Source organism: Staurois parvus, unplaced genomic scaffold (genome assembly GCF_062004578.1).
Source record: "Staurois parvus isolate SC_StPar_1 unplaced genomic scaffold, SC_StPar_1.0 ptg000553l, whole genome shotgun sequence".
NCBI lineage: Eukaryota > Metazoa > Chordata > Amphibia > Anura > Ranidae > Staurois > Staurois parvus.
The window spans coordinates 27,501-53,189 of record NW_028318349.1 but is presented as its reverse complement, the minus strand read 5'-3'; the positions used below and the strand labels follow the sequence as shown (position 1 = coordinate 53,189).

At 40.9% G+C, this 25,689-nt stretch overlaps 1 protein-coding gene across 1 annotated transcript in view; it reads right to left on the bottom strand.

Moving 5' to 3' along the window:
* Nucleotides 1–13,620: 13,620 nt before the first annotated feature.
* Nucleotides 13,621–25,689, bottom strand: part of G2E3 (G2/M-phase specific E3 ubiquitin protein ligase) — a 35,622-nt gene continuing 23,553 nt past the window's right edge. Inside the window, exons 9-13 of the mRNA XM_089691175.1 lie at nt 25,579–25,689; nt 24,954–25,135; nt 23,758–23,930; nt 16,347–16,555; nt 13,621–15,872 (exon numbers count right to left, since the gene is read on the bottom strand). The exon at nt 25,579–25,689 is cut by the window's right edge and continues 197 nt beyond it. Of these exons, the coding sequence (XP_089547301.1) occupies nt 15,643–15,872; nt 16,347–16,555; nt 23,758–23,930; nt 24,954–25,135; nt 25,579–25,689 (905 nt within the window). The 3' untranslated portion in view covers nt 13,621–15,642. The remainder of the gene's footprint in view (nt 15,873–16,346; nt 16,556–23,757; nt 23,931–24,953; nt 25,136–25,578) is intronic.

Sequence of the window (25,689 nt, the reverse complement as noted above, 5' to 3'; positions counted from 1 at the left end):
ATTGGGAGAATGTCATATGGTCAGATGAAACCAAAATAGAACTGTTTGGTAGAAACACAACTCGTCGTGTTTGGAGGAGAGAAAATGCTGAGTTGCATCCAAAGAACACCATATCTACTGTGAAGCATGGGGGTGGCAACATCATGCTTTGAGGCTGTTTCTCCGCAAAGGGACCAGGACGACTGATCCATGTACAGGACAGAATGAATGGGGCCATGTATCGTGAGATTTTGAGTGCAAACCTCCTTCCATCAGCAAGGGCATTGAAGATGAAACGTGGCTGGGTCTTCCAACATGACAATGATACCAAACATACCGCCCGGGCAACGAAGGAATGGCTTCGTAAGAAGCATTTCAAGGTCCTGGAGTGACCTAGCCAGTCTCCAGATCTCAACCCCATAGAAAACCTTTGGAGGGAGTTGAAAGTCCGTGTCGCCCAGCGACAGCCCCAAAACATCACTGCTCTAGAGGAGATCTGCATGGAGGAATGGGCCAACATACCAGCAACAGTGTGTGCCAACCTTGTGAAGACTTACAGGAAACGTTTGACCTCTGTCATTGCCAACAAAGGATATATAACAAAGTATTGAGATGAACTTTTGATATTGACCAAATACTTATTTTCCACCATAATTTGCAAATAAATTCTTTCCAAATCAGCCAATGTGACTGTCTGGATTTTTTTTTCTAATTTTGTCTCTCATAGTTGAGGTCTACCTATGATGCCAATTACAGGCCTCTCTCATCTTTTTAAGTGGGAGAACTTGCACAATTGGTGGCCGACTAAATACTTTTTTGCCCCACTGTATATGCAGCCCCACTGAACTGGCCTTTTTTTTCCCATGGGGCCGCATATATGCGTATCTGTCTTGGTGCTGGGAGCGCACCGAGCACAGAGACCAGGCTGTCAGCGGGAGCCTTACAGTGACTGATCATTGTGATAGCCAATCAGAGGCTATCACAGTGATCAGGAGACCCAGAAACTGGGAGTTCCAGGTCCCGATCATTAGTATACGACGTTAGTAGCTACGCGTTTTTTTTTCTTCAGAGCGGCGGTGTGGGGCTTCCCCTCACGATCCGTACCAGACCCAAAGGGCTTGGTATGGATGGGAGAGGAGACCCCACGCCGTTTTTTTTAAATTATTTTTTAATTGGCGGCAATTCTTTCTTTTACATTCAGCTGTCAGTGGGAATCCTGCTGACAGATGAAACATTAATGCATGCTTTTCACTGCTAAAATTCCGCATGACTTGATAAAATGATGCGGTATTTTAGTAGCCTATTTTAGTGGGTTGAAATGGGTTTTTTAAAAAAATGCTATGTGGTATCCACCCGCATACTCGGATGCCCAGGAGCTCGGATGCGGTAGGATACCGCTTAGTGAATTGTGCCCTGGATATGGATCTGTCAAAAAACGCTTCTAAACGCAAACGCTTTTTCAAATGCGGTTAGCCGCGTTTTCAAGCATTTTGCGTTTGAAATGCTGATAAAATCTGCTGAACGCAAGTTTTCTGCATTAAAAAAAAACGACTGTAAACTCAACTGCCTGTAAATGACGATGTGTACATGGACACATAGCAAAACATTAGGGTGAGTTTGGGGGCTGCTGAAAAAAAAGCTGAACAGCTCCTAAATGTGAGTTTATCAGCTGCAGTGTACATGAACCCTTAGAATGGAACAGAGGGAGCCATTGCCTCCCACTGCTGTCAATCACAGCCAGTCAGGAGAGAGTGGAGCTGGGGCTGAGCCATTTTCTATGTCTATGGGAAACGCTTGATGGCTTGGGAGCAAGCAAGTACCAGTGCCCCCATGGCAAGCAGTTTGCTATAAGGGCACTTGGAATGGGGGAGGGGCCAGGAGTGCCAGCGGGGAACCCAAGAAGAGGAGGATTGGGGCTGCTCTGTGCAAAACCATTGCACAAAGCAGATGAATATAACTTTTTTTTATCTTATTTGAGCCTTAAAGTGTTACTAAACCCACAACAGTAAAATCAGTCTTCATATGCAGCATGCTTGTTATACTCATTGTGGAACCTAAGGGATTAATGGTCCTCATTGTGTAACTGTTTGATCCTGTCTTCTCTGATCCTCTCCTTCCTAATTCATCTGGTGATAAAACAGAGCCTTGAGGGCAAGCTGCACATGCTCAGCTTGATGTGTATTGCTAGAGTGTTTTGTTGTTGTTTTTTTCTTGGGAGAGTGCATGTGACCTGCACAGGGCCAATCAGCTCTGTGCAGAGAGAGTGTCAGGGGTTACGCAGTCTCATAAGACAATCAGGGGAGAATGAAAACTCCTCCTACAAGCTTTAACCAGTGCTCGGATGGACACTGATAGAAGTCACAAGACTGCTCTAACTGCTGATGAGAAAAATTATTTAGCAGTTTATATTTACTAAAATAATTGTATTTCCATGTTCTGTGTACTGTGGGAGACCAGATATAGTGAATGCAGGGTCCTGGGTTTAGTAACACTTTAAGATCACTTTAAAAAAACGCCTGTCCCCTTAGCAGAAACAAAAATGCTTATATAGAGCATTTCTGTACTGCAGTATAAGTATATTTAGGAGGTTTTAGGAGAATTTAGGAGCATTCAGCATTTTTTTTGACCAGAAAACTGCTTTCAAAAAAGCAAACCAAAGGGGAACTCAAAATATGCTTCTAAACTTCCTAATGTGTATGAACACATAGGATAACATTGAGCTGCTTCTACAGGCAAAACACAAAACTCCTGTAGAAGCAGCAATTTTTTTTTTAAGCCGGTGTTCATGGAGCTTTATTCTCCTCTCTTTCATCTAGACTTCCTCCATTTCTCCCCTAGAAGTCACACTTTTCTCAGAGTTCCCCAAGAGGCTTCACTACCTCCAGTACTCCACACGATGTCTCTCCTTCACCATCTTTTCTTTCTCCTTTCATCTAGACTAGATCGTCCTAAAGACACCTCTGTGGACAAAGCTTTTTAAAATGCTCTATGTCCCATTGCTAAAACAAAGTTTCAGACCATAGAGAACAAAATAAGCATTGTAGAGAGCAGAAGGCAAAGGAAATCACATACTTCTTTATGCAGTATAACATGTTAAAGTATAACTAACGGCAAAACTTGTGTTTTTAGTTTTGGAGAAAGTTGAGATTAGAAAGGCTGTCAGGTTTTTATTGCTCCAAACTTAAAAAGTGCGCTGTCCACTTTAACCTCTTCCCATCTGGCCCATTGCCAATAAACGGCCAGATGGGAGCGTTGGTGATGTGGGGGGACGTTTCTAAACGTCTTCCTGCATCCATTGCCTGTTTGCGCTCCCTGGGAGAGCGTAGCACCACGATCTTATTTCCTACTTGTGAATTCTGTGAATGATCACAGAGGTCACATGGTACAAGGCTATTCACAACAGCTTTGTACCATGTGACAAGCTGTGACCAATCTCAGCTCTCACAGTATTTCTCAATGGCTGCAGGAATGCAGTCAGAGAGAAGGATAAATGATTGATTTTACAGCCTTTATGACCTTCATCACCCCCCACAAGTAGTACAGTGTCACTATGGTGATACTGTACTGCTAGGGTGACAGTATGTAAAAATAAATAAAATAAAAATGTAAAAACATTTTGAAAAATTATAAGATTTATGAAGAAAGATTTTTTTTTTTCCAAAACTTTTGGTCTTTTTCATTTATATAGCAAAAAAATAAAAATCCCAGTGGTGAATACATACCACCAAAAGAAAGTTTTATCTGTTGCAAAGAAAATGCTAAAAATTTCATTTGGGTACAGTATTGCATGACCGAGCAATTGTCATTCAAAGTGTGACAGCGCTGAAGGGGATGAAAGTGTCCGGACTTAAAGTGGTTAAATATCAAAAATGTGTACAAAATAAATTTATATACACATGTCAACAAACATAATTTATATATGTTCATCAACAAACTTCATCCAAACCCATACCTGCTGATCGGGCATGCGTGCTATCACAGTGAGACTCTTGGACAACACTCTCCCCTGGAACTTCATGACCAAAGGCAGTAGAGGAAAGCCATTTGCTAGGCAACTATTCCTTGGTGTCCACTTTCTCCACCAACGGGTGAGGGTAGCATGAGAGGCACCTTGTGAAAGAATAGTGATGCAAACAGGATCAACTGAGAGAGGCCCCATACTTGAGTGATATGGGCAAGATCTTTTCAATTAAAGACCCATTCATTGGGAACCAAAAACACCTGGCGCCACAGTCCCTTTTGGCATCCTGGGCTCCCGCAGCCTCTGAAGATTACATTCGGTCATGGACATGATAGTTCCACTTCCATTGGAACCTGCCATTGAGTTTCCTTTATTTCTAAACGCCTGACACTGCTGCTGTGTTAACATCATGCAGAATAACCAGTCATGCCTGAATGCAAGGTGACAGGGCACATAGTAACTGCAGAAGGCGATCCACCATGTAGCACAGGCATCAAAGGTTACAATGATCCAAGATAATGAACCTAACACAAGAGATCAAGTGATACCGTCACACCCATAACCAGAGACTCCTGCATATCTGAGGAGAAGCAGTTTGAATCAGCTCAAGTGCCACTTCTGTGTTGCAAAAAGGAAATTCTTTGGAACATGCAGAGAATCCAGGGTAGCATAGGGATGCAAGACATCAGCATTTCCAGGAGAACCCTGAATTGGGAAGCTTGACAAAACTGACAGATACAACGTTCCGAAGATGCTCCCTGCCCTATCTCGAGAAAGAGCAGAAAAGTACTCACTTGAGCATTGAACTGGGCTTCCATATTGATGGCTAGATGCGTCTGCTCCCACTGTTTTGGCACCTGCAATACAGCCAAAACATCTCAGGCTGGCCAGATGAAATTCCCTTCTGAATGAGTAAGTGATCTGGGCTCTGGGCCAACAGTAGAATATCATCCAAGTAATGATGGATGCAAAGCACCCCATTTCCTCAGAGGGGCTACACAGAGATTAGGGACTTTTCAAAGGTCATCTGAGGTGGAGAGCCATGAAGGATGGTACGTAAACTGTAATTGTCAATCCCCCACTGATACTCAGTTTCTTTAAACTCAACACCAGTTACATCTTCAGTCTTCTTCGTACAGACACCGAAGAGAATAAAGTCTGTGAGAGAGGACTTATTATCAATGTCCTTTGCAGTTATATTATTGATGTACTGAAAGAGGACATCCACTTCAAGCATAAAATGTTACTCTGGTCTGGATGAAGAATAATTCTAGAGGGCAATGTCTGAACCACCAAAAGTAACGAGTTTTACCATAGAAGGCACCCACGGATCCCAAAAATGGGCTTTACCATCTATGTGCCAAATCATTCACACTAGCCTGGAGGGGTCCTCTCAACAAAACTCCTGTAGGGATTGAAAGGAACGAAATGGATCATGGTTGTTTTCTTCAGAAAGGTACCTTTGCACACTCTTCCACCAGCTCTTGAAGTTTCGCATTCTGGTGAAATAGTCTTGAAATGTAAAGTGGGTCAAACTAGCCGAGAGAACTCACCTGAGCCTTGACCTCCTATGAAGAGAAAGGCCAAACTAACCACTGACAGCTCTTGAAATAGTGCTTAGCGTGGGGATGCGGATTGGTATACAGAGCTGCCTGTCAAACATGAGCATTAGGGCTTGTTTGCATATACAGATAACAGCCATCCTCTGAAAAAGTGATCCCACGTAGTCACATTTCATAGGGCATTTACAGTTAGTTTAGTACTGTCCATATCTTTGCAGTGGAGTGCAGTGCTGTAATGTGCGTTACTGAAATGCATGTTAAATGAATTAGCATGTGGCAGTGCCATTATCTTCAACAAAGAAGTGGCGTTTTCCTCCTTGATAGGGTATCATTTTGCAGCTGCTTACTAATGAAAAACTTCAGACCACTAGTGTCACTCCTATTGAAACAACCTCTTCATCCTTCCATTCATTGGGGAGAATGGAAGGCTGTGCCTTGAAAACGTGAAGTGTGTTCAGACTTTGAAAAGCAGTCAACAGGACATCCTATTCTGGGCCTGCTACCCTAATGAATGACTGGACCCACGAGATACTTGAACCCTGCTTAGCCTTTTCAAGGAGGATGATTGACCTTCTACCTCTGGTGAAGCCAGGTGCAAGGCAAAAGTGAATGGCTTGGATAAAAGGTGCCTCCAGAGCCAGGAATAGAGATGGCTATAATGGACTTGGGGCCTCCCTGGTAAGGAGGGTTGTGGTGTCCTGTACTCCTGTGCAGGGCTGCATCCTTGACGTTGTGCCTGGAGTCTGCTGGCACAAGTTGTTGGAGCACTCAGAGGATCATTAACTATTTGTCCATGAAGGACCGTGACTTGCTGGCTCCCAGCCTCTTTTGTACTTAGAGAGGTTTCAGTGGCAAGATCAGATATGTTAGTCAGGTATTAGGTCCACGCCTCAGGCTCAGCACTTTTTATGCTTTGTCACTCTTAGAGCTCAGGGAGGCAGAGATTCCAACACTCACTGGGAACTTTGTGTGCATCCTGGGTGAGGCAGGGCTGGAAGAGCCACTGGACTCATAATGCCATGGCAATGCTATTTTAGCTTGACCTTAGGGCTAGTTCACGCTATAGAAACACAATCCGGATGTGTTCCGGATGCATTTTTGCATGCGCATTTTTGACCCGTTTTTGGCACGTTCTGGTGCATTTGACATGTTCCAGCGTGTTTTTATGAATTCCAGTTCCTTATTTCCCCTCTCTTTTGCTTCAAGTGAAATAGGGACATGTGCTTTCCAGTGCGTTTTTCCAAGTTCCAGTACAGTTCTGTGTAGAAAAAAATGCAGCCTGTTCTACTTTTTCTGGAACTAGAATATACTGGAACTGCAAGCACTGATGTGAACTATGACATAGACAACCATGTAACCTACTTTCTGTGCGTTTTGGATGCAGAAAAATAACACTACATGCATTTCAGATGATTTTTTTTAACTGGACCTTAAGCGAGAGTGAGCTGGGTTGTACTAGATGTACTAGAAGATGAAGGCCACGCTTATGGAAAGGCACTCTTTTTCCCCTTCTTACTTACCACACTGATGGTCCCTACCTGAGCACATGGAGGTCTTGGATATGTGGCAGAAGGCTCATGTTGGAGCAAGGATATCAGCACTCCGCCGAAAGTAAAATGAAAGACTCAGAGAAAAGAAGCAAACAGATCGTAGACATGGGCCTGAATCATCTCCCCCCCCTCCTTAATCTGCAGCATAAGCAAGAGAAAACAGAAGATGTTTCTAATGCAAACCCACCTTGCAGATACATGAGCCTGGACATGCCTTAACAAAGATGGTCGCCACAGGAGGTCCTCTGCACAGTGTATGTGTGGATGCCATAGCCAGCCATGAGACCAGAAACAGCCACAAACCTCGGACTGGATCATGTACACACGCTGGGCACAAGAGAAAGAAAACCTACTGACAAAAAAACCCCTCAGATCACTCTCACAAAGGAAAAGTGACAAAATCTAATGAAGACAGAGGCAAGGGAGGAAGACAAAAAAGGATTGCACCAACTTGTGGGAGAAAAGAAAAAGGCAGCACTAAGGCCGGTCATACATGGGTTGAATTCCAAACAATTTTTAGTTTGAAAATTGGACCTAATATTAATCGGCTAATTCTCGATCTGTTAGTGGGGCAATGACACCGGCCGATTTTCGTGGTTCCTCCCCATTTCGTTTATCGGGCATGGTGGAAAATTTGTGAAAAACAACCGATTTTCAAAATCATTGATGGCACCAGAATGAACAATGTTTTCGATCAAAAAATTGTTCGGAATTCGACCCATGTATGGCCTGCTTAACTCCAGCACCATGATCCTGCTCAGATGTGCAGAAAACCACATGCTGCATGGACAAACACCAGCTCAGGTGCATCACATGAGGTTCTGATGTCTCTGGTTAGAGAACTCCTCAGCCCCAAAAGACCACCAGAAGGGGCCCCCCACCTTGTTGGTGCATTTAGCAACCTAAGATGCAGGACGGTGCCTGGGAGAGGCTGAACTCAGATGGACTCCGACGGCAGGTAGGGACTTATTGCAACATCACAGTCTTGCAGGTGTACATGTTGAGGGCAAAAAGGAGAATTGGGGAGGTCAGACTTTTACAGATATACACAGGTCCTGTGGGTGGATATAGGGGCGGAGCTATATCACATGTGCTGCCATGTTGGTGTCAAGGAAAAGTTTTGTCTATAGTTCTATTTTAAATGTCAACCCAGTGGCAGCCATTGTGTGAAAGACTACTTTACTGGGGCCTGACCAGAGCAGTATACATCTCTCCCTTTTGCTTGTTCTAGTTACAAGAATGTAGTGGAGGTATATCTCTCTTTCTTTATAAGTGGGCTGAGGCAGTTTTTGAGGAAATGAAAGGATCCATGGTTGTTTTAAAACGCTTGTCATTTTAACCACTTGCCCTCCTGAGGATTTACCACCCTTCATGACCAGGCTATTTTTTGCGTTACTGCGCTGCGTTAACTGACAATTGCGCAGTCATGCAACGCTGCACCCAAGTAAATTTACGTCCTTTCTTCCCCACGAATTGAGCTTTCTTTCGGTGGTATTTGATCGACTGTGCGGTTTTTATTTTTTGCGCTATATGCAAGAAAAAACTATTTTGAGAAAAAAAACAATATTTTGTACTTTTTGCTATTAAACATGTCCAGTAAAAAAATTTAAAAAATCTAATTTCATCATAAATTTAGGCCAAAATGTATTCTGCTGCATGTCTTTGCTAAAAAAATTCCAATACATGTAAATTAATTGGTTTACGTGAAAGTTGTAGCATTTACAAATGGCGTTGTAGATAATGAGATTTTTTTTTTCCTAATAGTAATGGCGCCGATCAGCAACTTTTAGTGGTACTTTGGTGGACATTCTGACACTGGGGGGGAACACCAATACAGTGATCAGTGCTAAAAAAAAAAAGAAAAAAAAAGCACTGGCTGTACTAATAGCACTGGGCAGGAAGGGGTTAATGTGAGGAGCGATCAAAGAGTTAACTGTGTGCTGGGAGTGTTTTACTAGGGGGCAGGGGTGTATGCTTAACTGTAAGCACACTGATCAGGATGGCTGTACTGTGCACAGCCATTCCGAGCAATGTCATAAAAATATATATGCACAGTGCTAATTAGTATGTACCAATCTGATATAGTAAAAAATTATTCAAGATCATAAATATAAAATGTTCTATAAATCCCAAATGATGTAAAAACAATCCGTGACAGTTCTGATATCAAGTATATCATGATCAATAACTTCCAGTCTGGTGACGGTGCGCTCTGTGCAAAGTAAAAAACGCGCACTAACCAGAAGCGTAATTGAATTACGCAGTGTATAAATCATGCAGATCCACTTCACTGGTCAGGGTCCAGACTGGAACTCGGGGTTCTCCTTCAGGTAGGTATATATGAATAGATCCAGTGAGCCAGAGTACCCCTTTAGGGCTGGGTGGGTGAAGATTCCTAAATTACAGGCGCTTCCCTCTGGTGGGTTGGTAACTGGATCATAGGCAGGGCTCTGAAATTAGCAAAGCTCCTGGCAAATAAAAACGATGAATTGTGTATGTGGTTGTCAGATGATCACAGATCAGTCATATCCTAGGAGACTCACACAGAGAGCCAGACTGGAAGTTATTGATCACAATATACTTGATATCAGAACTGTCACGGATTGTTTTTCCATCATTTGGGATTTATATAACATTTTATATTTATTATCTTGAATAATTTTTTACTATATCAGATTGGTACATATTGATTAGCGCTGTACATATATATTTTTATGTGTTTGTGACAAGGCTTTTATTTGGTTTCCTTGGATGCCCAGCTGCTTACACTCTAAGAACGGTCACTTTCAGTGCTATTTTATTCTATCCCGAGCAATGTGCTTGAGCTGACAGAGAGGAAGATTGTAAACAAAACAATCTTCCTCCCCATCGGAGATGCTCAGTAATTACCGTCTGGGACCCGGTGATTGACATCCATGGCCGCAAATGGCGGTGCGGGTAGGGCGCACGTGCCCCATACCTGGCAATGCAAAATCACGTATATATGCGATTCTGCGCACAGGTGCCGCTCTGTAGCAGTATATCTGCTATAGGGTGTTTCTTAAGTGATTAATATACAATAAAAGTGTGATTTTAATAAATATTTTTTTTTACTGACTTACTACACTATATGAGGCATTCTTTCATTTGGGTAAGGTACTGGCATCCGACGCAACGGAGGATTTCCATTATTACCTATTATTATCCATTATATGGGAGGAGTGTATAGCTCTCTAGTGGCTAAATAAGATATTGTGAGGTCTGGATTTATGGAGATGTCTTATTAAATATATGCAAGCGTTACATGCGTTGGAGGTGACCGGTATCCGCTGAGACGGAGGATTTTATTACCATCTTAAAAGTATCCACGGAACGGATAAAGGAGAAATTGCGAGGTCTGGATGTGTGGAGATGTCATATTATTCACACGCAGTTTTTACATGCATTGGAGGTGAGAGTTCTGTGAGCACGGTGTGGCACTGTTATTAGCATGAAAATTGACATTCACCAAAGAATCATAGTCACGGTGTTGGATCATGTGATATTTGGAAACTTATGAACTAATTTATTGAAAGCACTTTAGTATCTTTATTCACATTATTCATTCATTTATATTTACGGTCTATGTTCTTGGTCATTTATTCACATTATGATTATGAGCACAGTTTATACACCTGTATTGTTTATTAGTACCAATTAATGTCCATTAGCAGTGCTACATCACCTTTAATTCATTTACTTATTTAGTTGATATTATGGGAACATAATTGATGTCAGCAGCAGCACCTATTCGTTTGTGTATTTATATTGTATAGAAGGCGCAGAGCTTCACTTCACTTATCTCTTTCTTTATAGTTTTAGGGCTGGTTCACACCACAGAAACACAGTCCGGATGAGTTGCGGTTTTCGCTGAGAACACCCCCCCCCCCCCCCCTTTTTCTCTCTCAGTGCCACCCCTCTCTCACCAACAACCCCACCACTAACCACATTTCCCCTCCCTTTTTTTCACAATTTTGTTTGTTTAGCAAAAAAAAAAAAGTTGTAATACCACCAAAAGAAAGCTCTGTGTAAAAAGGAATTCTAAAAATTTAGGCTGGGCAGTGTTTCAAGACTGCGCAATTATTCAAAGTGCAACAGCACTGAAAGCTGTAAAATGACCTGAGCAAGAAAGAGGTGAAAGTGCCCGGTATTGAAGTAGCTAAGGTAGAGTCCTGGAGCTGCAGTTTTAAAAGGCCCTCTGTTACTCCAGCCTTGTTCGCTGCTCTTCAAGCAAGCCAGGTGCACTTGACATAGATTTTAGGATCAGGTTTAGCTGTTGATGTGTGGACAAGTGGGACTATATCCACTCCATATTTGCAAATGTACTTTGTGTCAGGGGAATTTAATACCTTTAGAGCAGTGGTACTCAACCTTCCTAATGCCGTGACCCTTTAATACAGTTCCTCATGTTGTGGTGACCCCCAACCATAAAATTATTTACCCAGTAATTATAATTCATGAAGTGTCGTTTTTACCTCCAATACTGCTTCTTTCAACATAGTAGCTGCTTTTAACAGAGTAGCTGCTTTCAACACAGCAGCTGCTTTCTACACAGTAGCTGCTCTTTACACATCGGAAATATATGTTTTCCGATGGTCTTAGGTGACCCCTGTGAAAAGGTCGTTCGACCCCCAAAGGGGTCGCGACCCACAGGTTGAGAACCACTGCTTTAGAGGTTTTAACCATAACTTGGTCTTTATGATGATTACTGAATTATAGATTGATTTTGTGCACCTCTTTGCTCTCTAGGCTGCAGTGGAGCCTCTACAGGTTTTTATAGTTGACTGAATAGACCTGTAAATCTCAATATAGTTTGAATTATGATTTGAGCACTGTAAGAAAAACTAGTGTTCCATCCATTCTGCAACCTCCAATCATGTTTTAAAAGCATTTAGTCTTTGATAAAATAAGATCAGGTGATTCACCCTTACCAAAAGCTTGCGATGAATGGTTCACATGTCATCCAGTTGCTGCTGAATCAGCTAAACTTGAGCCGTGGTGGCCTACGCAAGTACCATACAGCTTGAGAAGTGTCAATTTCAAATTTTAGTAAGCTGGGTGAAACATTTTCAGCTGAACAGTGACTACATCTCCTCTCAGAAACAGTCACTGTTCAGGTATTTAGACAGCCATGGGTACTGAAGCTGCTCAAATACAATAGCCAGCTGCAGATATTCCTTCTTGGGCACTGTTTAGTGTGAATGAAGAACTCCATCAGATTTCTCTTGCTCGGCTGACAAGACTCAGAGTTCAGCCAACAATAACTAAGAGTCTCTTTTTTTTTCTTTTACATAATCCAGTGGAGTAAAATGGAATAAAAATATTCTGCATATAAATAGCACTGTGTAAATATAAAGGTAAGGGTACAGTTTTTTTTTTTCCCTTTTGTCAAAAATGAATGGACTGCTCCAATGCAACAATCAAGTGTGATGACAGAGTTGCTGGCAGGACTCTGCTATGGTACCACTTCATAGTTATAACCCCAATTGCATTTTGAACTCTAAATCACCACAAGCAAAGCAATAGCATAAACATTTTTGCTTTGTAAAATAAACCCGTTCAGTGTACAATATTGTTTATAAAAATATGAAAGTTTAGTACCTATCTTGTTTCCTGTAAATAGACACACCAAGTTTTGAATAAAGTGGAGAACAACTGAAACCAGTCATATTACTATTTTTGGTTCTCAGTAAGAGATTTCTGCTCGCTTATTGTCATAATGGCAATTAATTTGCTAGACAGGAAGTTAAAGAAAATCCCAAAGTACAGGAAGACATGTTTTAGCAAAGCGAGTCTAAGCTATGACCCCTTTCAGATTCTTATTGTGGTTTCCCAGTTAAATTTTTTCTCACTACCTCACTCATTAGGCTGGAACAGTGAGGGGAAATCTCTCCAGCAGCATCCCCGATATCAGTAAAAAAAAAAAAAAAATGTCAGTCTTTTTATGTGCCATTGATAGCCATTGAAAGTGGGCATGTCTTGTTGCTCAAGTCTTGCTGAAATGTTTACAAATTAATAAAAACCATTGAAGTACAAAAAACCTGGTCAGCAGTTCTAATCCTTCCCAACACTATTCAAAAATGGAATCATTTTGGTTTTGATTACACGTTCACTCCTCTCCTACGCCTGGCAGTCATTCTCTCGGGCAACATGAAGCACTGAACAGCAATAATGACCTTTCCTAATTCAGACTAGCTTACCAATGAAAAGATAGGACAGGAGGGACACCACCCACACCAAAAACCCCAGATTATATGGGAGGCTAGTAGACAGATAGGGGTTTATTTACTAAAGCTGGAGAGTCCAAAATCAGACTCCCTTCTGCATAGAAACCAATCAGCTTCCAGGTTTCATTGCCAAAGCTTCATTGAACAAGCTGAGGTTAGAAGCTGATTGGTTTCTATGCAGAAGGGAGTCTGATTTTGCACTCTTCAGCTTTAGTAAATAAACCCCATAGTGACAACATTGGTTTCTTCACAAGAAGAGCATGTAGTTTTTCTACAGACCTGGAGTCATGGACATTTAACATAGAAATGGCAATTACCCAAGATCTTTGTCAGATGTACAGATTTATACAATCTGAACACATTATAAAAAGGTGTTAAGAAGTTCAAAATGGCAAGAAATTGAAACCAGTTGTACAGTAGCATAAATACTGTAATATGTTACAGTCTTACAAATGAACCTCAATACAGAGTAATAGTTTAGAACAATACCCCTGACAAAAAAAATCAAAATAATTCACAAAAAAGACAAAAACAACATATAAATAAAATACAATCCTGCAGATTGGTAGCTTAAGTAATACTTTACAAAACCTTGAACTGAGGTCAGGCAAGCAGAAAAAACATTTTGCTTGGAATGTGTTCCCACTTGTTATATTTTTAACGGACCAAAATATTTTGCATATAACATTTTTTTAAGATCCACTTAAAGCAGACTTTGCAGCAAAATGAAGTCCAGGCCCCTTCAAAATCACACTACTATTAGTAGGTGTAAAATGCACTGTACCTGTAAAAGAAACAAGTTAGGATTTATACTTTCCTAACCCTTGTATTCCACCTGCATAGATGAGGATGACCTCACACTCCTTCCAGCTAGATCCCAGGAAATACAGAGCAGCCAAAATCTCACTGGAAGATGCTCTTGCAATGAACTAGAATGACTTCTTTCAAGATTTTGCCTGTTCTGCATTCCCCAGAAATCTTCCTATAAGGATGGCGACACCCAGCAATGCAGAAAACGGAGGTAAGGCAAGCATAATTCTGACTTTTTAACAGGTACATTTTATATTTTCTAACAGTTGGTGGTTTGTAAAGGAGAGGAGGAAGGGGACAGGGCAATTTAAGAAGACCTTCCATTATACTGCAAGATCTGCTTTAATATCCATTTCAACAACATGCAGCAAGAGGTAATTTAAGTGACATATTTGCAGACACCGGAGGCTTTACACTTTGGTGAAAGCTTATAGATGCATTCTGTCTGACCTGCAATTATTTACACGTACAAGAAAAAAGCCAAATCATCAATCCTTTTCCCCTTTTCCCGTAGATTAAAAAGTTAAGCAGTATTTCCTATCCCATAAATACTGTATAAGAGTGGTTTTAAAAAAATAATGTTTACTTACCTGTAAAATGATATATCTTGGAGTCCAGTATGGGGCACAGGCTTGATATCCATAGACCCTGGGTCTCAGGTGATAGTACAATGGCAAAGCTTTTGAGGACACATCCTCTGGCCATAAAACCCTAATCCTCTCTGTGCATCCTAAACCTTTTAGGAGTAATGCAGGAAAACACAGGAACAGAGAGAAGGACAGCATGTGCCCTTTACTGTACTCAAAGCTAAGAAGGATTGCTTTGTAAGGAGAAAGAGGTCCAGTGTCTTAGGACTTTAGCAAAAATCTGAGGGCTCATGGAACAGGGTAGGATTACAGGGGGACACCCAAGTAGCATGTCCTTAAAAGCTTTGGCAGTGTCCAATCACCTGAAGTTACCAGCCTATAACCAGGGTCTATGAATACCAAGCCTATGTCCTATATTGTATGATTAGCATAATTATACTGTATACCTCCCAAAAATGGAGAAGCCTAGTGGCTGATTTAGTAGTTTGGTTATTTGGCAGCAAAGTCACAATTAGCAGTCTATTCCCCCAGAAACTTGATGTCTGTTTATATGTATCAGGATTTGTTTTCCTATCCTTACTGTCTATCATAAAAGATTGGAACATCACTCTTGAGTATAATAATAATAAAAAAAAATAAACAGAACAATACAACATATGGTTCTGGAAACAAAAAAGCACCAAATATGCACCTAAGACACTAGGTCTGAACTATTTAGATAATCTTTAACTTCGGTTATCAAGAAAAGAAACAAAAATATGGATTAACAAGGAAGTGCAGTGTCCTCACATTCTCATGGAGGGATTGAACATACATATACACATATATATATGCATCACATTGTAGCCAAGCACTTATGAAGTCATTGTTATTGGCCACATGTAACCTCTCCCCTCCAGGGCTGAAAGGTGACACAGTAGCAAGATACACAACAAACATATAAGAATGCTATGTTTTGCACAGTGTATCACATATGGCCTTGTCCATGCTTTTTCTGAACTTGTGGTAGGCATTCTTCCCTGGAACCTCAATGCAATGTATGTTTTTCTGCGCTGCGGGAATGATAGGTGCGTAATGAAACAGAATTGATGGTTGTGGGTCAAACCCAGCTGGAGGTATGTGGTCCAAACCCGTTGCAAAACTCAGAATGTTTTCCAGTGAAACAGATGTAAGTCCATCTGCAGATAATGAACACAAGGTACATTATAATACTGAAAAGAGAATGCATAAACACAAGCATTATAAAAACACATTAAAGCATTCTAAAACCCTGTTGTTATTACAAAGTATTTAAAACTGGCACATCTGGAAAATATGCAAGTGAATTCACCTTTCCTTCGCGCCCACAACTCTACTTAGATCACAAGAAATTTTCATGTGAAGTCCACAGGAAAGGTTTCCCCAGTGTTCTCCAAAACTTCCAAAGGTTTCTTCTGCTGACCTCCATTTTTTTTTCAGGATACAGTAAAAAGGCAGAGTTTGACAGAAGGATCCAACAAGACTCTCCCAAAATGATATATCCTTGTGGACTTTGCATGACGATTTCTCAGGCAGCGAGAAAAGTATTTACTTGCTCATTTTCCAGGTAGGATGGTTTTCAATAATTTCTATTAATGATGTGGTCACTTTTATACATTTTAAACACAACTAACCTTCTGTGTCTTGAAGATACTCCTTCCAAAGGTTAACAGCATTACACTTCTGAATGTTGCCTGGGTCTGCATGATGAGTAACAGTGAATAAGTCGGCCATAGTTTTGCCAGTTAGCCTTTCAGGCTTCATGCACAGGACGCTCCAAAAGGCAGCTGGATAAGCCTGGATTTTCTCAAGCACACCTAGCGTCTGTAATCCTTGTTTAAAACTGAAAATATAAATATAAAATTAATCTGCAAAACTTTTTACCACCAACAATATTTCATATGCATTAGATGTCTGTCTCTTGTATACTGCTGTGATCATGATGATGAATTGGTTCCACTGCTTCACTAGGTGTGTGTCTGCTCCTCTGCAGTCAACAGAAGCAAGCTGCATTACCCTTAATGTAAAAAAAAAAAAAAAAACCAAAACACACACACATTGAAACGTTGATGGGTTGGTTGGCTAATGTATTACATTATTCAGAATCAGAGATGAGTGAACCTATAGTTTAACTCCAGACAAACCAGAAAATTCAGATTAAAAACACATAACTGAGCGCTTTACCTTTTTACAATGGATTTGTATTTCTGTCTGAAATTCAGTTCTGAAATTTACACAACTCTGCCACACAGCACAGCCCTTTCAGGCAGGATAGCAAAACTTAGTTACTGAACTGTACCAGATAAAAATATTTACAGGTCTCCTCCCTATCCCCAGCTTGTGAGTGGACAGAGAAAGACTGAAGGGCATCTCTCTCAATCTGCTTCTACTCACATGCTCCTTGCAAAACAAAACACCCGATTGGCTCCCAGTGCTCCTCCTCCCTTTCACAATCTGATCTCTGCTGAAAGCAAGTCAAAATCAGGTGCATACTGTACAGTCTCACACGGGCAGACTGACCATTCGAGCACTCGGGCACTGCCCGAGGGCTCGGAGTCAGTAGGGGGCCCCATGAGATGCCCCTGGTACCTTTTCTATAGGCTTTTTTCAGTGTGGGCAAGGACACAGGGGCCCCATGATCCCCTATTGCCCAGGGGCCCCATGAGTTGTCAGTCCGCCCCTGGTCTCACATTCTCTTATACATGACTACTTGGGTTCTACACCACCTACAGGTGAATGAGACATTAAGCGGAATGAAAAAATTTGTTTTAAAAAAAAAAAAAATCAACCCTCCCAGCATAGTCTGCCTCAATTTTGTAGTAAGTAATGATGAACCACACAAGAGGGGAATCCTTGTGTTCTGTGATGTACTCAAGAAAAGGATTTTACAGGAAAACCAAAAATCCTAAATTTCTTGAAAGACAAAAATGGAAGGATGCCACTCCCAGAGATTAAACTAGCAGAATGCAGTGTACCTGACAAGAGCCTTAGCTCTTAGCTCACAGACATCTCAAAACAAAACAATGGGTTGGTATAGACCGAGCAGTTAACCTTACTGTAGTGTACCAATTTCCTAGTGCCGGATCTCCATAAACACGCCATTCTTTCACCAACCTGGCATATCCGCAATCCTGCATTTACAGCACATACCACATCACCACCTCCTTCCCCTTTATTCCCCATTTTGGGAAACCCAAAGTTTGAACCTGATTTACACAACACTTAACCATTTGCATCAGATAAACAAAACACGGGAACCACTTTGCATCACCACTGCAGCATGGTTAACGGCTGAGCTTATGTTACAACACCCGACTTCAAATCACTGGGGTCATTGAGGGTCTTACCACTATCACATTATCTCAAACTGCTACCGAACACGCACCTTTACCAATTTCACATGACCCAATTTGCAAGAGAATGTCAGAATAAAGGCCAGCTGCAGCATGCTCTCCCTTCTTCTTATAAATTACTATTGACAGAAACCTCTCAGGCTCCGCTTCGCTTCCCGGATTGATCTACAACCTATGCTCACACCCACAGCAAGATTTAAAATCCTTACACTTTTGTACTGGTCCTCAATTAGTAACAGATATAAGGAATCAGGGTATAACCCCAATTCCAAAAAAGTTGGGATGCTGTGTAAAATCGACATAAAAACAGCATGAGGTGATTTGCAAGTCTCCTAAACCCATATTTAAGTCACCAGAGAAAACAGAAAACAAAAACAAATTGAAATCAAATCTCTAAAAACTGAGAAAATGTGCCATTTTAAGACAAAAATTAAGTAAATTTTTAAATTGATGCCAGTAATACATCTCAAATTTTTAAATTGATGCCAGTAATACATCTCAAAGTAAGTGTTACTAAGAAAGAACATTTAACAGCTGCATAGGTTAATTTGCAACAGATCAATAACATGGATGGGTATAAAAAGGGCATCTTAGGCTATATTCACACTAGCTTTGTCAACAGGCGTCAGGCAGGCATTTGGGAAGCGTTTTTAACGCTTCTCAAACGCCTCTGAAAATTCTGCACATGGCAGCACACAGTGCTGTTCAAACGAAAGCATTAGCGTCGAGGCAAAACTGATACCTCTGGTCGAGTCAGGAGTTGAAGCCTCCCATTCAAGTCTATGGTGCCGCTCCGCAAATGTCTGGCCGGCATTTGCGGAGCATTAATCCCATTTAACTTCTTTATAGGAGTTTGTGGTGCAGTTTTAATGCTTGGCAACCACCTCAAAACCGAGCATAGGGCGTTTGGGGAGCGTTAAAAACGCTTCACAAACTCCTGTCAAACGCTATAGGGGAGTTTGGCAAGAGTTAGAAATTAAGTCAAGTGTGAACGAGCCCTTAGAGCATCAGAGTGACCGGTTGCTGGAGCTTTGAGAGATAAATGTTGTCCCATATTTGCCATAGCATACACTACTCTAAAACCTGGATATATCTTTCAGTATTGATGGTGCCTTTCCAGATGTGCAAGCTGCCTATTCCATATGCATTAATACACCCCATATCATCAGAGATGCAGGCTTTTGGATTGAGCACTGATAACAAACCACAACGTCTCTCACCTTTAGTCTGGAAGACACGGTGCCTGTGGTTGCCAAAAAGTGTCACATTTCAATTCGCCTGACAGTAGAACAGTTTTCTACTTTGCAAAAGACCATTTTAAATGAGCTTTGGCCCAGAGAAGACAGCAACATTTCTGAATCATGTTCAGATATAGCTTCTTCTTTGTATGATATAGATTTAACTTGCATTTTTGAATGGCACAGAGAACTGTTTACAGACAGGGATCTTTGGAAGTATTTCTGAGCCTATGCAGTGATGTCCATCACAGAAACATGCCTGTTTTTAATGCAGTGCTGTCTGAGGGCCCGAAGATCACAGGCATCTAATATTGAGTTTGGACCTTGTCCCTCGTGCACATTTCTCCAGATTCTCTGAATCTTTTAATATTATGTAAATGTATATGATGATATATATAACTGGTTCTCACCCAGCCCTATTGTAGAATGATGGCCTGGCGAGACCTCTCTTGTTCTGGGAGGATGTCATACGACATTCTTGTCACGCAATGCAGCGATCAGAGGCGAGTTGTGTCCATCGGTCACCAATCAGCATAAAGAGCCAATGACATTGGCTCTTTATCATGTGATCAGCTGTGTCCAATCAAAGCTGAACACATGTAAACAAATGCCAGTTATCGGCATTTCCTTTCCTCAGCATTTTCACTGTGAGGAAAAGAAAGACGATAACCGGCTTTCTTGTGACAGGGACATTTATAATGATAATTAGCTCTCATCTCTTTCACCCCCTCAGCACATATCAGTGAAGAAGAAAAATTACTTATTTACAAAATTTTATAAACAGAAATGAAGAAAAAGGTTTCTTTTTTTCACAATTTTTGGTCTTTTTGTTTAGCAAGCAAAAAAAAAAAAAAACCCTACTGATTAAATACCTCCAAAAGAAAGCACGGTCTCAAAAAAATGATAAAAACAGTGTTGCGGGACTGAGCAATTGTCAAAGTGCAACAACACTGAAAGCTGAAAATTGGCCTGGGCTGGAAGGGGGTGAAAGTGTATTGAAGTGGTTAAAGTTTTCGCAATTTTACATTGAGGAACATTATTATGAAGTTGACAATTTTTAGCTGTAGCTTTTCACAGATTGGTGAACCTCAGCCTCTCTTTACTTCTGCAACACTCTGACTCTCTAAGATGCTCTTTTTATACCCATTCATGTTACTGAACTGTTGTCAATTAACCTAATTAGTTGCAAAATGTTCTTCCAGCTCTTCCTCGTTAGTACCACTTGCTTTGCCAGCTTTTGTTGCTCTGTCCCAACTTTTTAAGACAGGTTGCTACCATCAACTTTAAAATTGCCTTATTTGTTTTTCTTAAAGTGGTACATTTATGCATTTGAAACATTTCATATGTGTTCTTTTTTGGTTGTCAAAATATGGATTTATGATATTTGCAACTCATTACATTCTGTGTTTATGTAGATTTTACACAGCGCCCCAATTTGTTTTACAATTGGGGTTGTATAAAATAGTGGCACAATGGCATTATAACCTCTCGCTTCTACACTTCATCTACCCTTCAGTACCAAAATATTGTTGGAGATATTACACAGACAGGTGATATACTTCACATCTTTTGACCCTGCTCTGTATTACAGTCCTGGACTCCAGTTCAAAAAGTAGTGAAGAACCTTTTTCTTAGGGTGTTTCAAAGCAGGACGAGAAAAAAACCCCAAAACCCCCCCCCCCAAAAAAAAAAACACAATTTCCTGGTTTAGGTGGAAAGACGACACCACCTTATGTATTAATTCAACTCAGTGAAGGACCAGAATATACAGTCAGGTCCATAAATATTGGGACATCGACACAATTCTAACATTTTTAGCTCTGTACACCACCACAATGGATTTGAAATGAAACAAACAAGATGTGCTTTAACTGCAGACTGTCAGCTTTAATTTGAGGGTATTTACATCCAAATCAGGTGAACAGTGTAGGAATTACAACAGTTTGCATATGTGCCTCCCACTTGTTAAGGGACCAAAACTAATGGGACAATTGACTTCTCAGCTGTTCCATGGCCAGGTGTGTATTATTCCTTCATTATCCCAATTACAATGAGCAGATAAAAGGTCCAGAGTTCATTTTAAGTGTGCTATTTGCATTTGGAATCTGTTGCTCTCAACTCTCAAGATGAGATCCAAAGAGCTGTCACTATCAGTAAAGCAAGCCATCATTAGGCTGAAAAAACAAAACAAACCCATCAGAGAGATATCAAAAACATTAGGCGTGGCCAAAACAACTGTTTGGAACATTCTTAAAAAGAAGGAACGCACCGGTGAGCTCAGCAACACCAAAAGACCCGGAAGACCACGGAAAACAACTGTGGTGGATGACCGAAGAATTCTTTCCCTGGTGAAGAAAACACCCTTCACAACAGTTGGCCAGATCAAAAACACTCTCCAGGAGGTAGGTGCATGTGGGTCAAAGTCAACAATCAAGAGAAGACTTCACCAGAGTGAATACAGAGGGTTCACCACAAGATGTAAACCATTGGGGAGCCTCAAAAACAGGAAGGCCAGATTAGAGTTTGCCAAACGACATCTAAAAAAACCTTCACAGTTCTGGAACAACATCCTATGGACAGATGAGACCAAGATCAACTTGTACCAGAGTGATGGGAAGAGAAGAGTATGGAGAAGGAAAGGAACTGCTCATGATCCTAAGCATACCACCTCATCAGTGAAGCATGGTGGTGGTAGTGTCATGGCGGGGCATGTATGGCTGCCAATGGAACTGGTTCTCTTGTATTTATTGATGATGTGACTGCTGACAAAAGCAGCAGGATGAATTTTTGAAGTGTTTCTGGCAATATTATCTGCTTATATTCAGCCAAATGCTTCCGAACTCATTGGACGCCGATTCACAGTGCAGATGGACAATGACCCAAAGCATACTGCAAAAGCAACCAAAGAGTTTTTTAAGGGAAAGAAGTGGAATGTTATGCAATGGCCAAGTCAATCACCTGACCTGAATCCGATTGAGCATGCATTTCACTTGCTGAAGACAAAACTGAAGGTAAAATGCCCCAAGAACAAGCAGGAACTGAAGACAGTTGCAGTAGAGGCCTGGCAGAGCATCACCAGGAATGAAACCCAGCGTCTGGTAATGTCTATGCATTCCAGACTTCAGGCTGTAATTGACTGCAAAGGATTTGCAACCAAGTATTAAAAAGTGAATGTTTGATTTATAATTATTATTCTGTCCCATTACTTTTGGTCCCTTAACAAGTGGGAGGCACATATGCAAACTGTTGTAATTCCTACATTGTTCACCTGATTTGGATGTAAATACCCTCAAATTAAAGCTGACAGTCTGCAGTTAAAGCACATCTTGTTCGTTTCATTTCAAATCCATTGTGGTGGTGTATAGAGCCAAAAATGTTAGAATTGTGTTGATGTCCCAATATTTATGGACCTGACTGTATTCCTTGCAAGATGGCAGCCAGCTGAGACCCTAAAAGCTGAAGTATTGGCCACTAAAAATACCACAGAAGCACCAAAGAAATACTCTGAATGGGTTGAAAATGGAGAATTTTGTAAAAACAGACAAAACCATGCCTGGAATGTGCATGGCTGAGAGAGTTGGACCGTGTACAGGTATGCCCAGGACAAGATCATGTCCGCCTCTTCCTGAGTGGCACAGCTTCTTGACCAGGGGCGGACTGACAACTCATGGGGCCCCCGGGCAATAGGGGATCATGGGGCCCCTGTGTTTTTGCCCAAACTCAAAAAAGCCTATGAAAAAGGTACCAGGGGAATCTCATGGGGCCCCCTACTGACCCCGGGCCCTCAGGCAGTGCCCGAGTTTCCAAATGGTCAGTCCGCCCCTGTTCTTGACTCACCCTGGTGATTTGGATATATGCCACTGCTGTGGCATCGTTTGACTGCACTTACAGTGGGAGACAATGACAACACAAGAACTAGTGTCCCCAATATTTGGGGTTTTCTTTTACTTTCAAGGAGAACGATAGACAGGACAAAATAGAGAAGGTGAATCTCCTTAAAGGATGAGTTAACCTTTTCTAACTTGTTACACACATATTCAGAGTGTAACATGCTAGCACTGCAGCTGCCCCCGAATTGGTTCAGGCTCTGGCAAGATCCTGACTTTAAAGTAGGGATCCACCCACATGCCTGGACTGGCAGCTGGCTCAGCCTCTAAGTGAGCTGCTGAGAGCCTGAGCCAGCTGCTCCCACCCTCTCCACAGCCCACTCCAGCTCACTAAAGACTGATAACCGAACAATCAGGGATCTTTGTTCGCTCAGTTCTCAGTCTCAGAAGTGGCAGGGGACCGATGCTGCATCCACCTAGGTGAGTTGGATTTTTTATGGGTTTTTTTGCAACCTCATACTTCTCTTAAGAAAAATATACCTGTAGCATTCCCCAGTAAATGTATTGCAGAATAGTATGGAACTTGACTTGTCCGTTTGCAAGTGAAGAGTGGTAAAAATTAATTACCTTTCAAGTGGTTCCTGCACTCTGCGAATGACATGGTAAGTTAGCATGTTCTTCACCAGGTGAACTTTATCACTTACATTCTGTACAAGGTGCAACGTATCAGTCTTCTGCAGGTAGTCATAGTAATGGATAATAGTTGCCTTTAACTTATTAATCCTCTGGCAAGACTGAATCTATCACAAATAAGAAAAATTACATTATTTCTACTACTTAATGGTTAACATTATCTGCTTACAAAGACTTATCTGTGCAAATTATTTTTTGTAAATAGTTGCATTTATTTGTTAATAGCCATTATCTCTCCAGTCAACACTATACAAAGCACTATTTTGTATATGTGTGTGCATATCCATATATATCTATCTACACACACAGCTTTGACAGTACAAAGAATTATATATATATGTACACACTACATATACACACACATACATATACTACACACACACACACACACACACACACACACACACACACACACACACACACACTAGTGCTGAAAACTGAAACATATATGTGAGCAAAATGAAAAATGTGCTCATATGTTCTTGTGTCTCCAAGGACAGAAATTTACAGTATACCTATGAAATAAATGCCATAAATATATCCAGAATATGTACTCCAATGGCATGCATGCACCTTAATAATGTGGTGTACAATTGTCTAAATTGTCAAAAGTCTGCATCAGTTCTAATGGCTTTTCCCTCTCCAATTGGCTGAAAATCTCCTCTTTAAATGGACCTATACTAAAGTATTTTAGTAGGGTCAACCACGCTTATCCGCATATGCTGGGATAAGAAATCCCAATGATCACATTATACTACGCTTTACATTAGATTAGATCACACTAGTTCTCCGCCAGTGAATCTGAGCTCAAGTATGTAGCTAGCAGGGTCATGACGATTCATCTTACCTTTCTGCCACAAAATACAGTGAGTGCCCCCAGCTTAATTGTATTTTTTAATCATTGTGAAGAATTCAGCAGACCAAAGAGCACAGATAATACAGTATAAGCAGCCAGTTGGGCTACATTACAATATACATTCAAAACAAATCATTTTTGGTAATGTTTACTAACAATACTCACTGAATTCAAATATTCAGCCTAGCAATGCCTTCAAGAAAGCAGCAATTTTCAAGATTTTGACTATTGTAATTTAAAAAGAAAAGAGGATTGTATTCCCTTTTACACTTACCGTTATTATTGCTTCTAAGATATTACAATCTGCTACATCCTCTAACACTGGCTGAACATGCTGAGAATCATAGATCAGGCAAGAAAAGAGTGTTTGGGAAAGAAATCCTGGAGCTGGCCCACCATGTACTAAAGCAAGTGCCAGCATCCTACCAGCTTCATAGTACAGGTTATCTTGCAGAGCTGTGAGGTGATAACACATATAAAAGCTGAATCAATATAGGCAAAATATCCTCAATTATCACTCTACAGAAAGTGAAATTTTCTCAACAAAACCAGTCACCAACATGGATAGGCCTATTTTGCATGGATATTGGATGGTAGAAAGGAAGGTTGAAGACTAGAATTAAGAAAGGGTGGATTTGGCATTAAAAAGAGGGGAGAGGCTGCAGTCAATTCTGCTGTGATGCCCTGCATTTTATAAGTATTTATTTGAAGATTTCTTCTGTCAGCACTGCTTCAAAATGTGCTTTAGTAAATACAATAATCAGATCAGGAAATCATTTAAGTAACTTTTATTAGAAACTTAATTAAATCTACACTTTTTCTTAGTTGATCAGAGGTTTATTAAAGAAAAGTAAATAACTAGCAAAATATCAATACACTGCTGACAATAACTAACTTACCATTTGGATTTAAAGAAAGATTCTTCCGTTCAGATCCCTCAAAAACATCAGAGTTCTCAATATCATTCAGCACAAGTTTGAAATACTGAGAAAGGGACAGGTCTGCTTGCT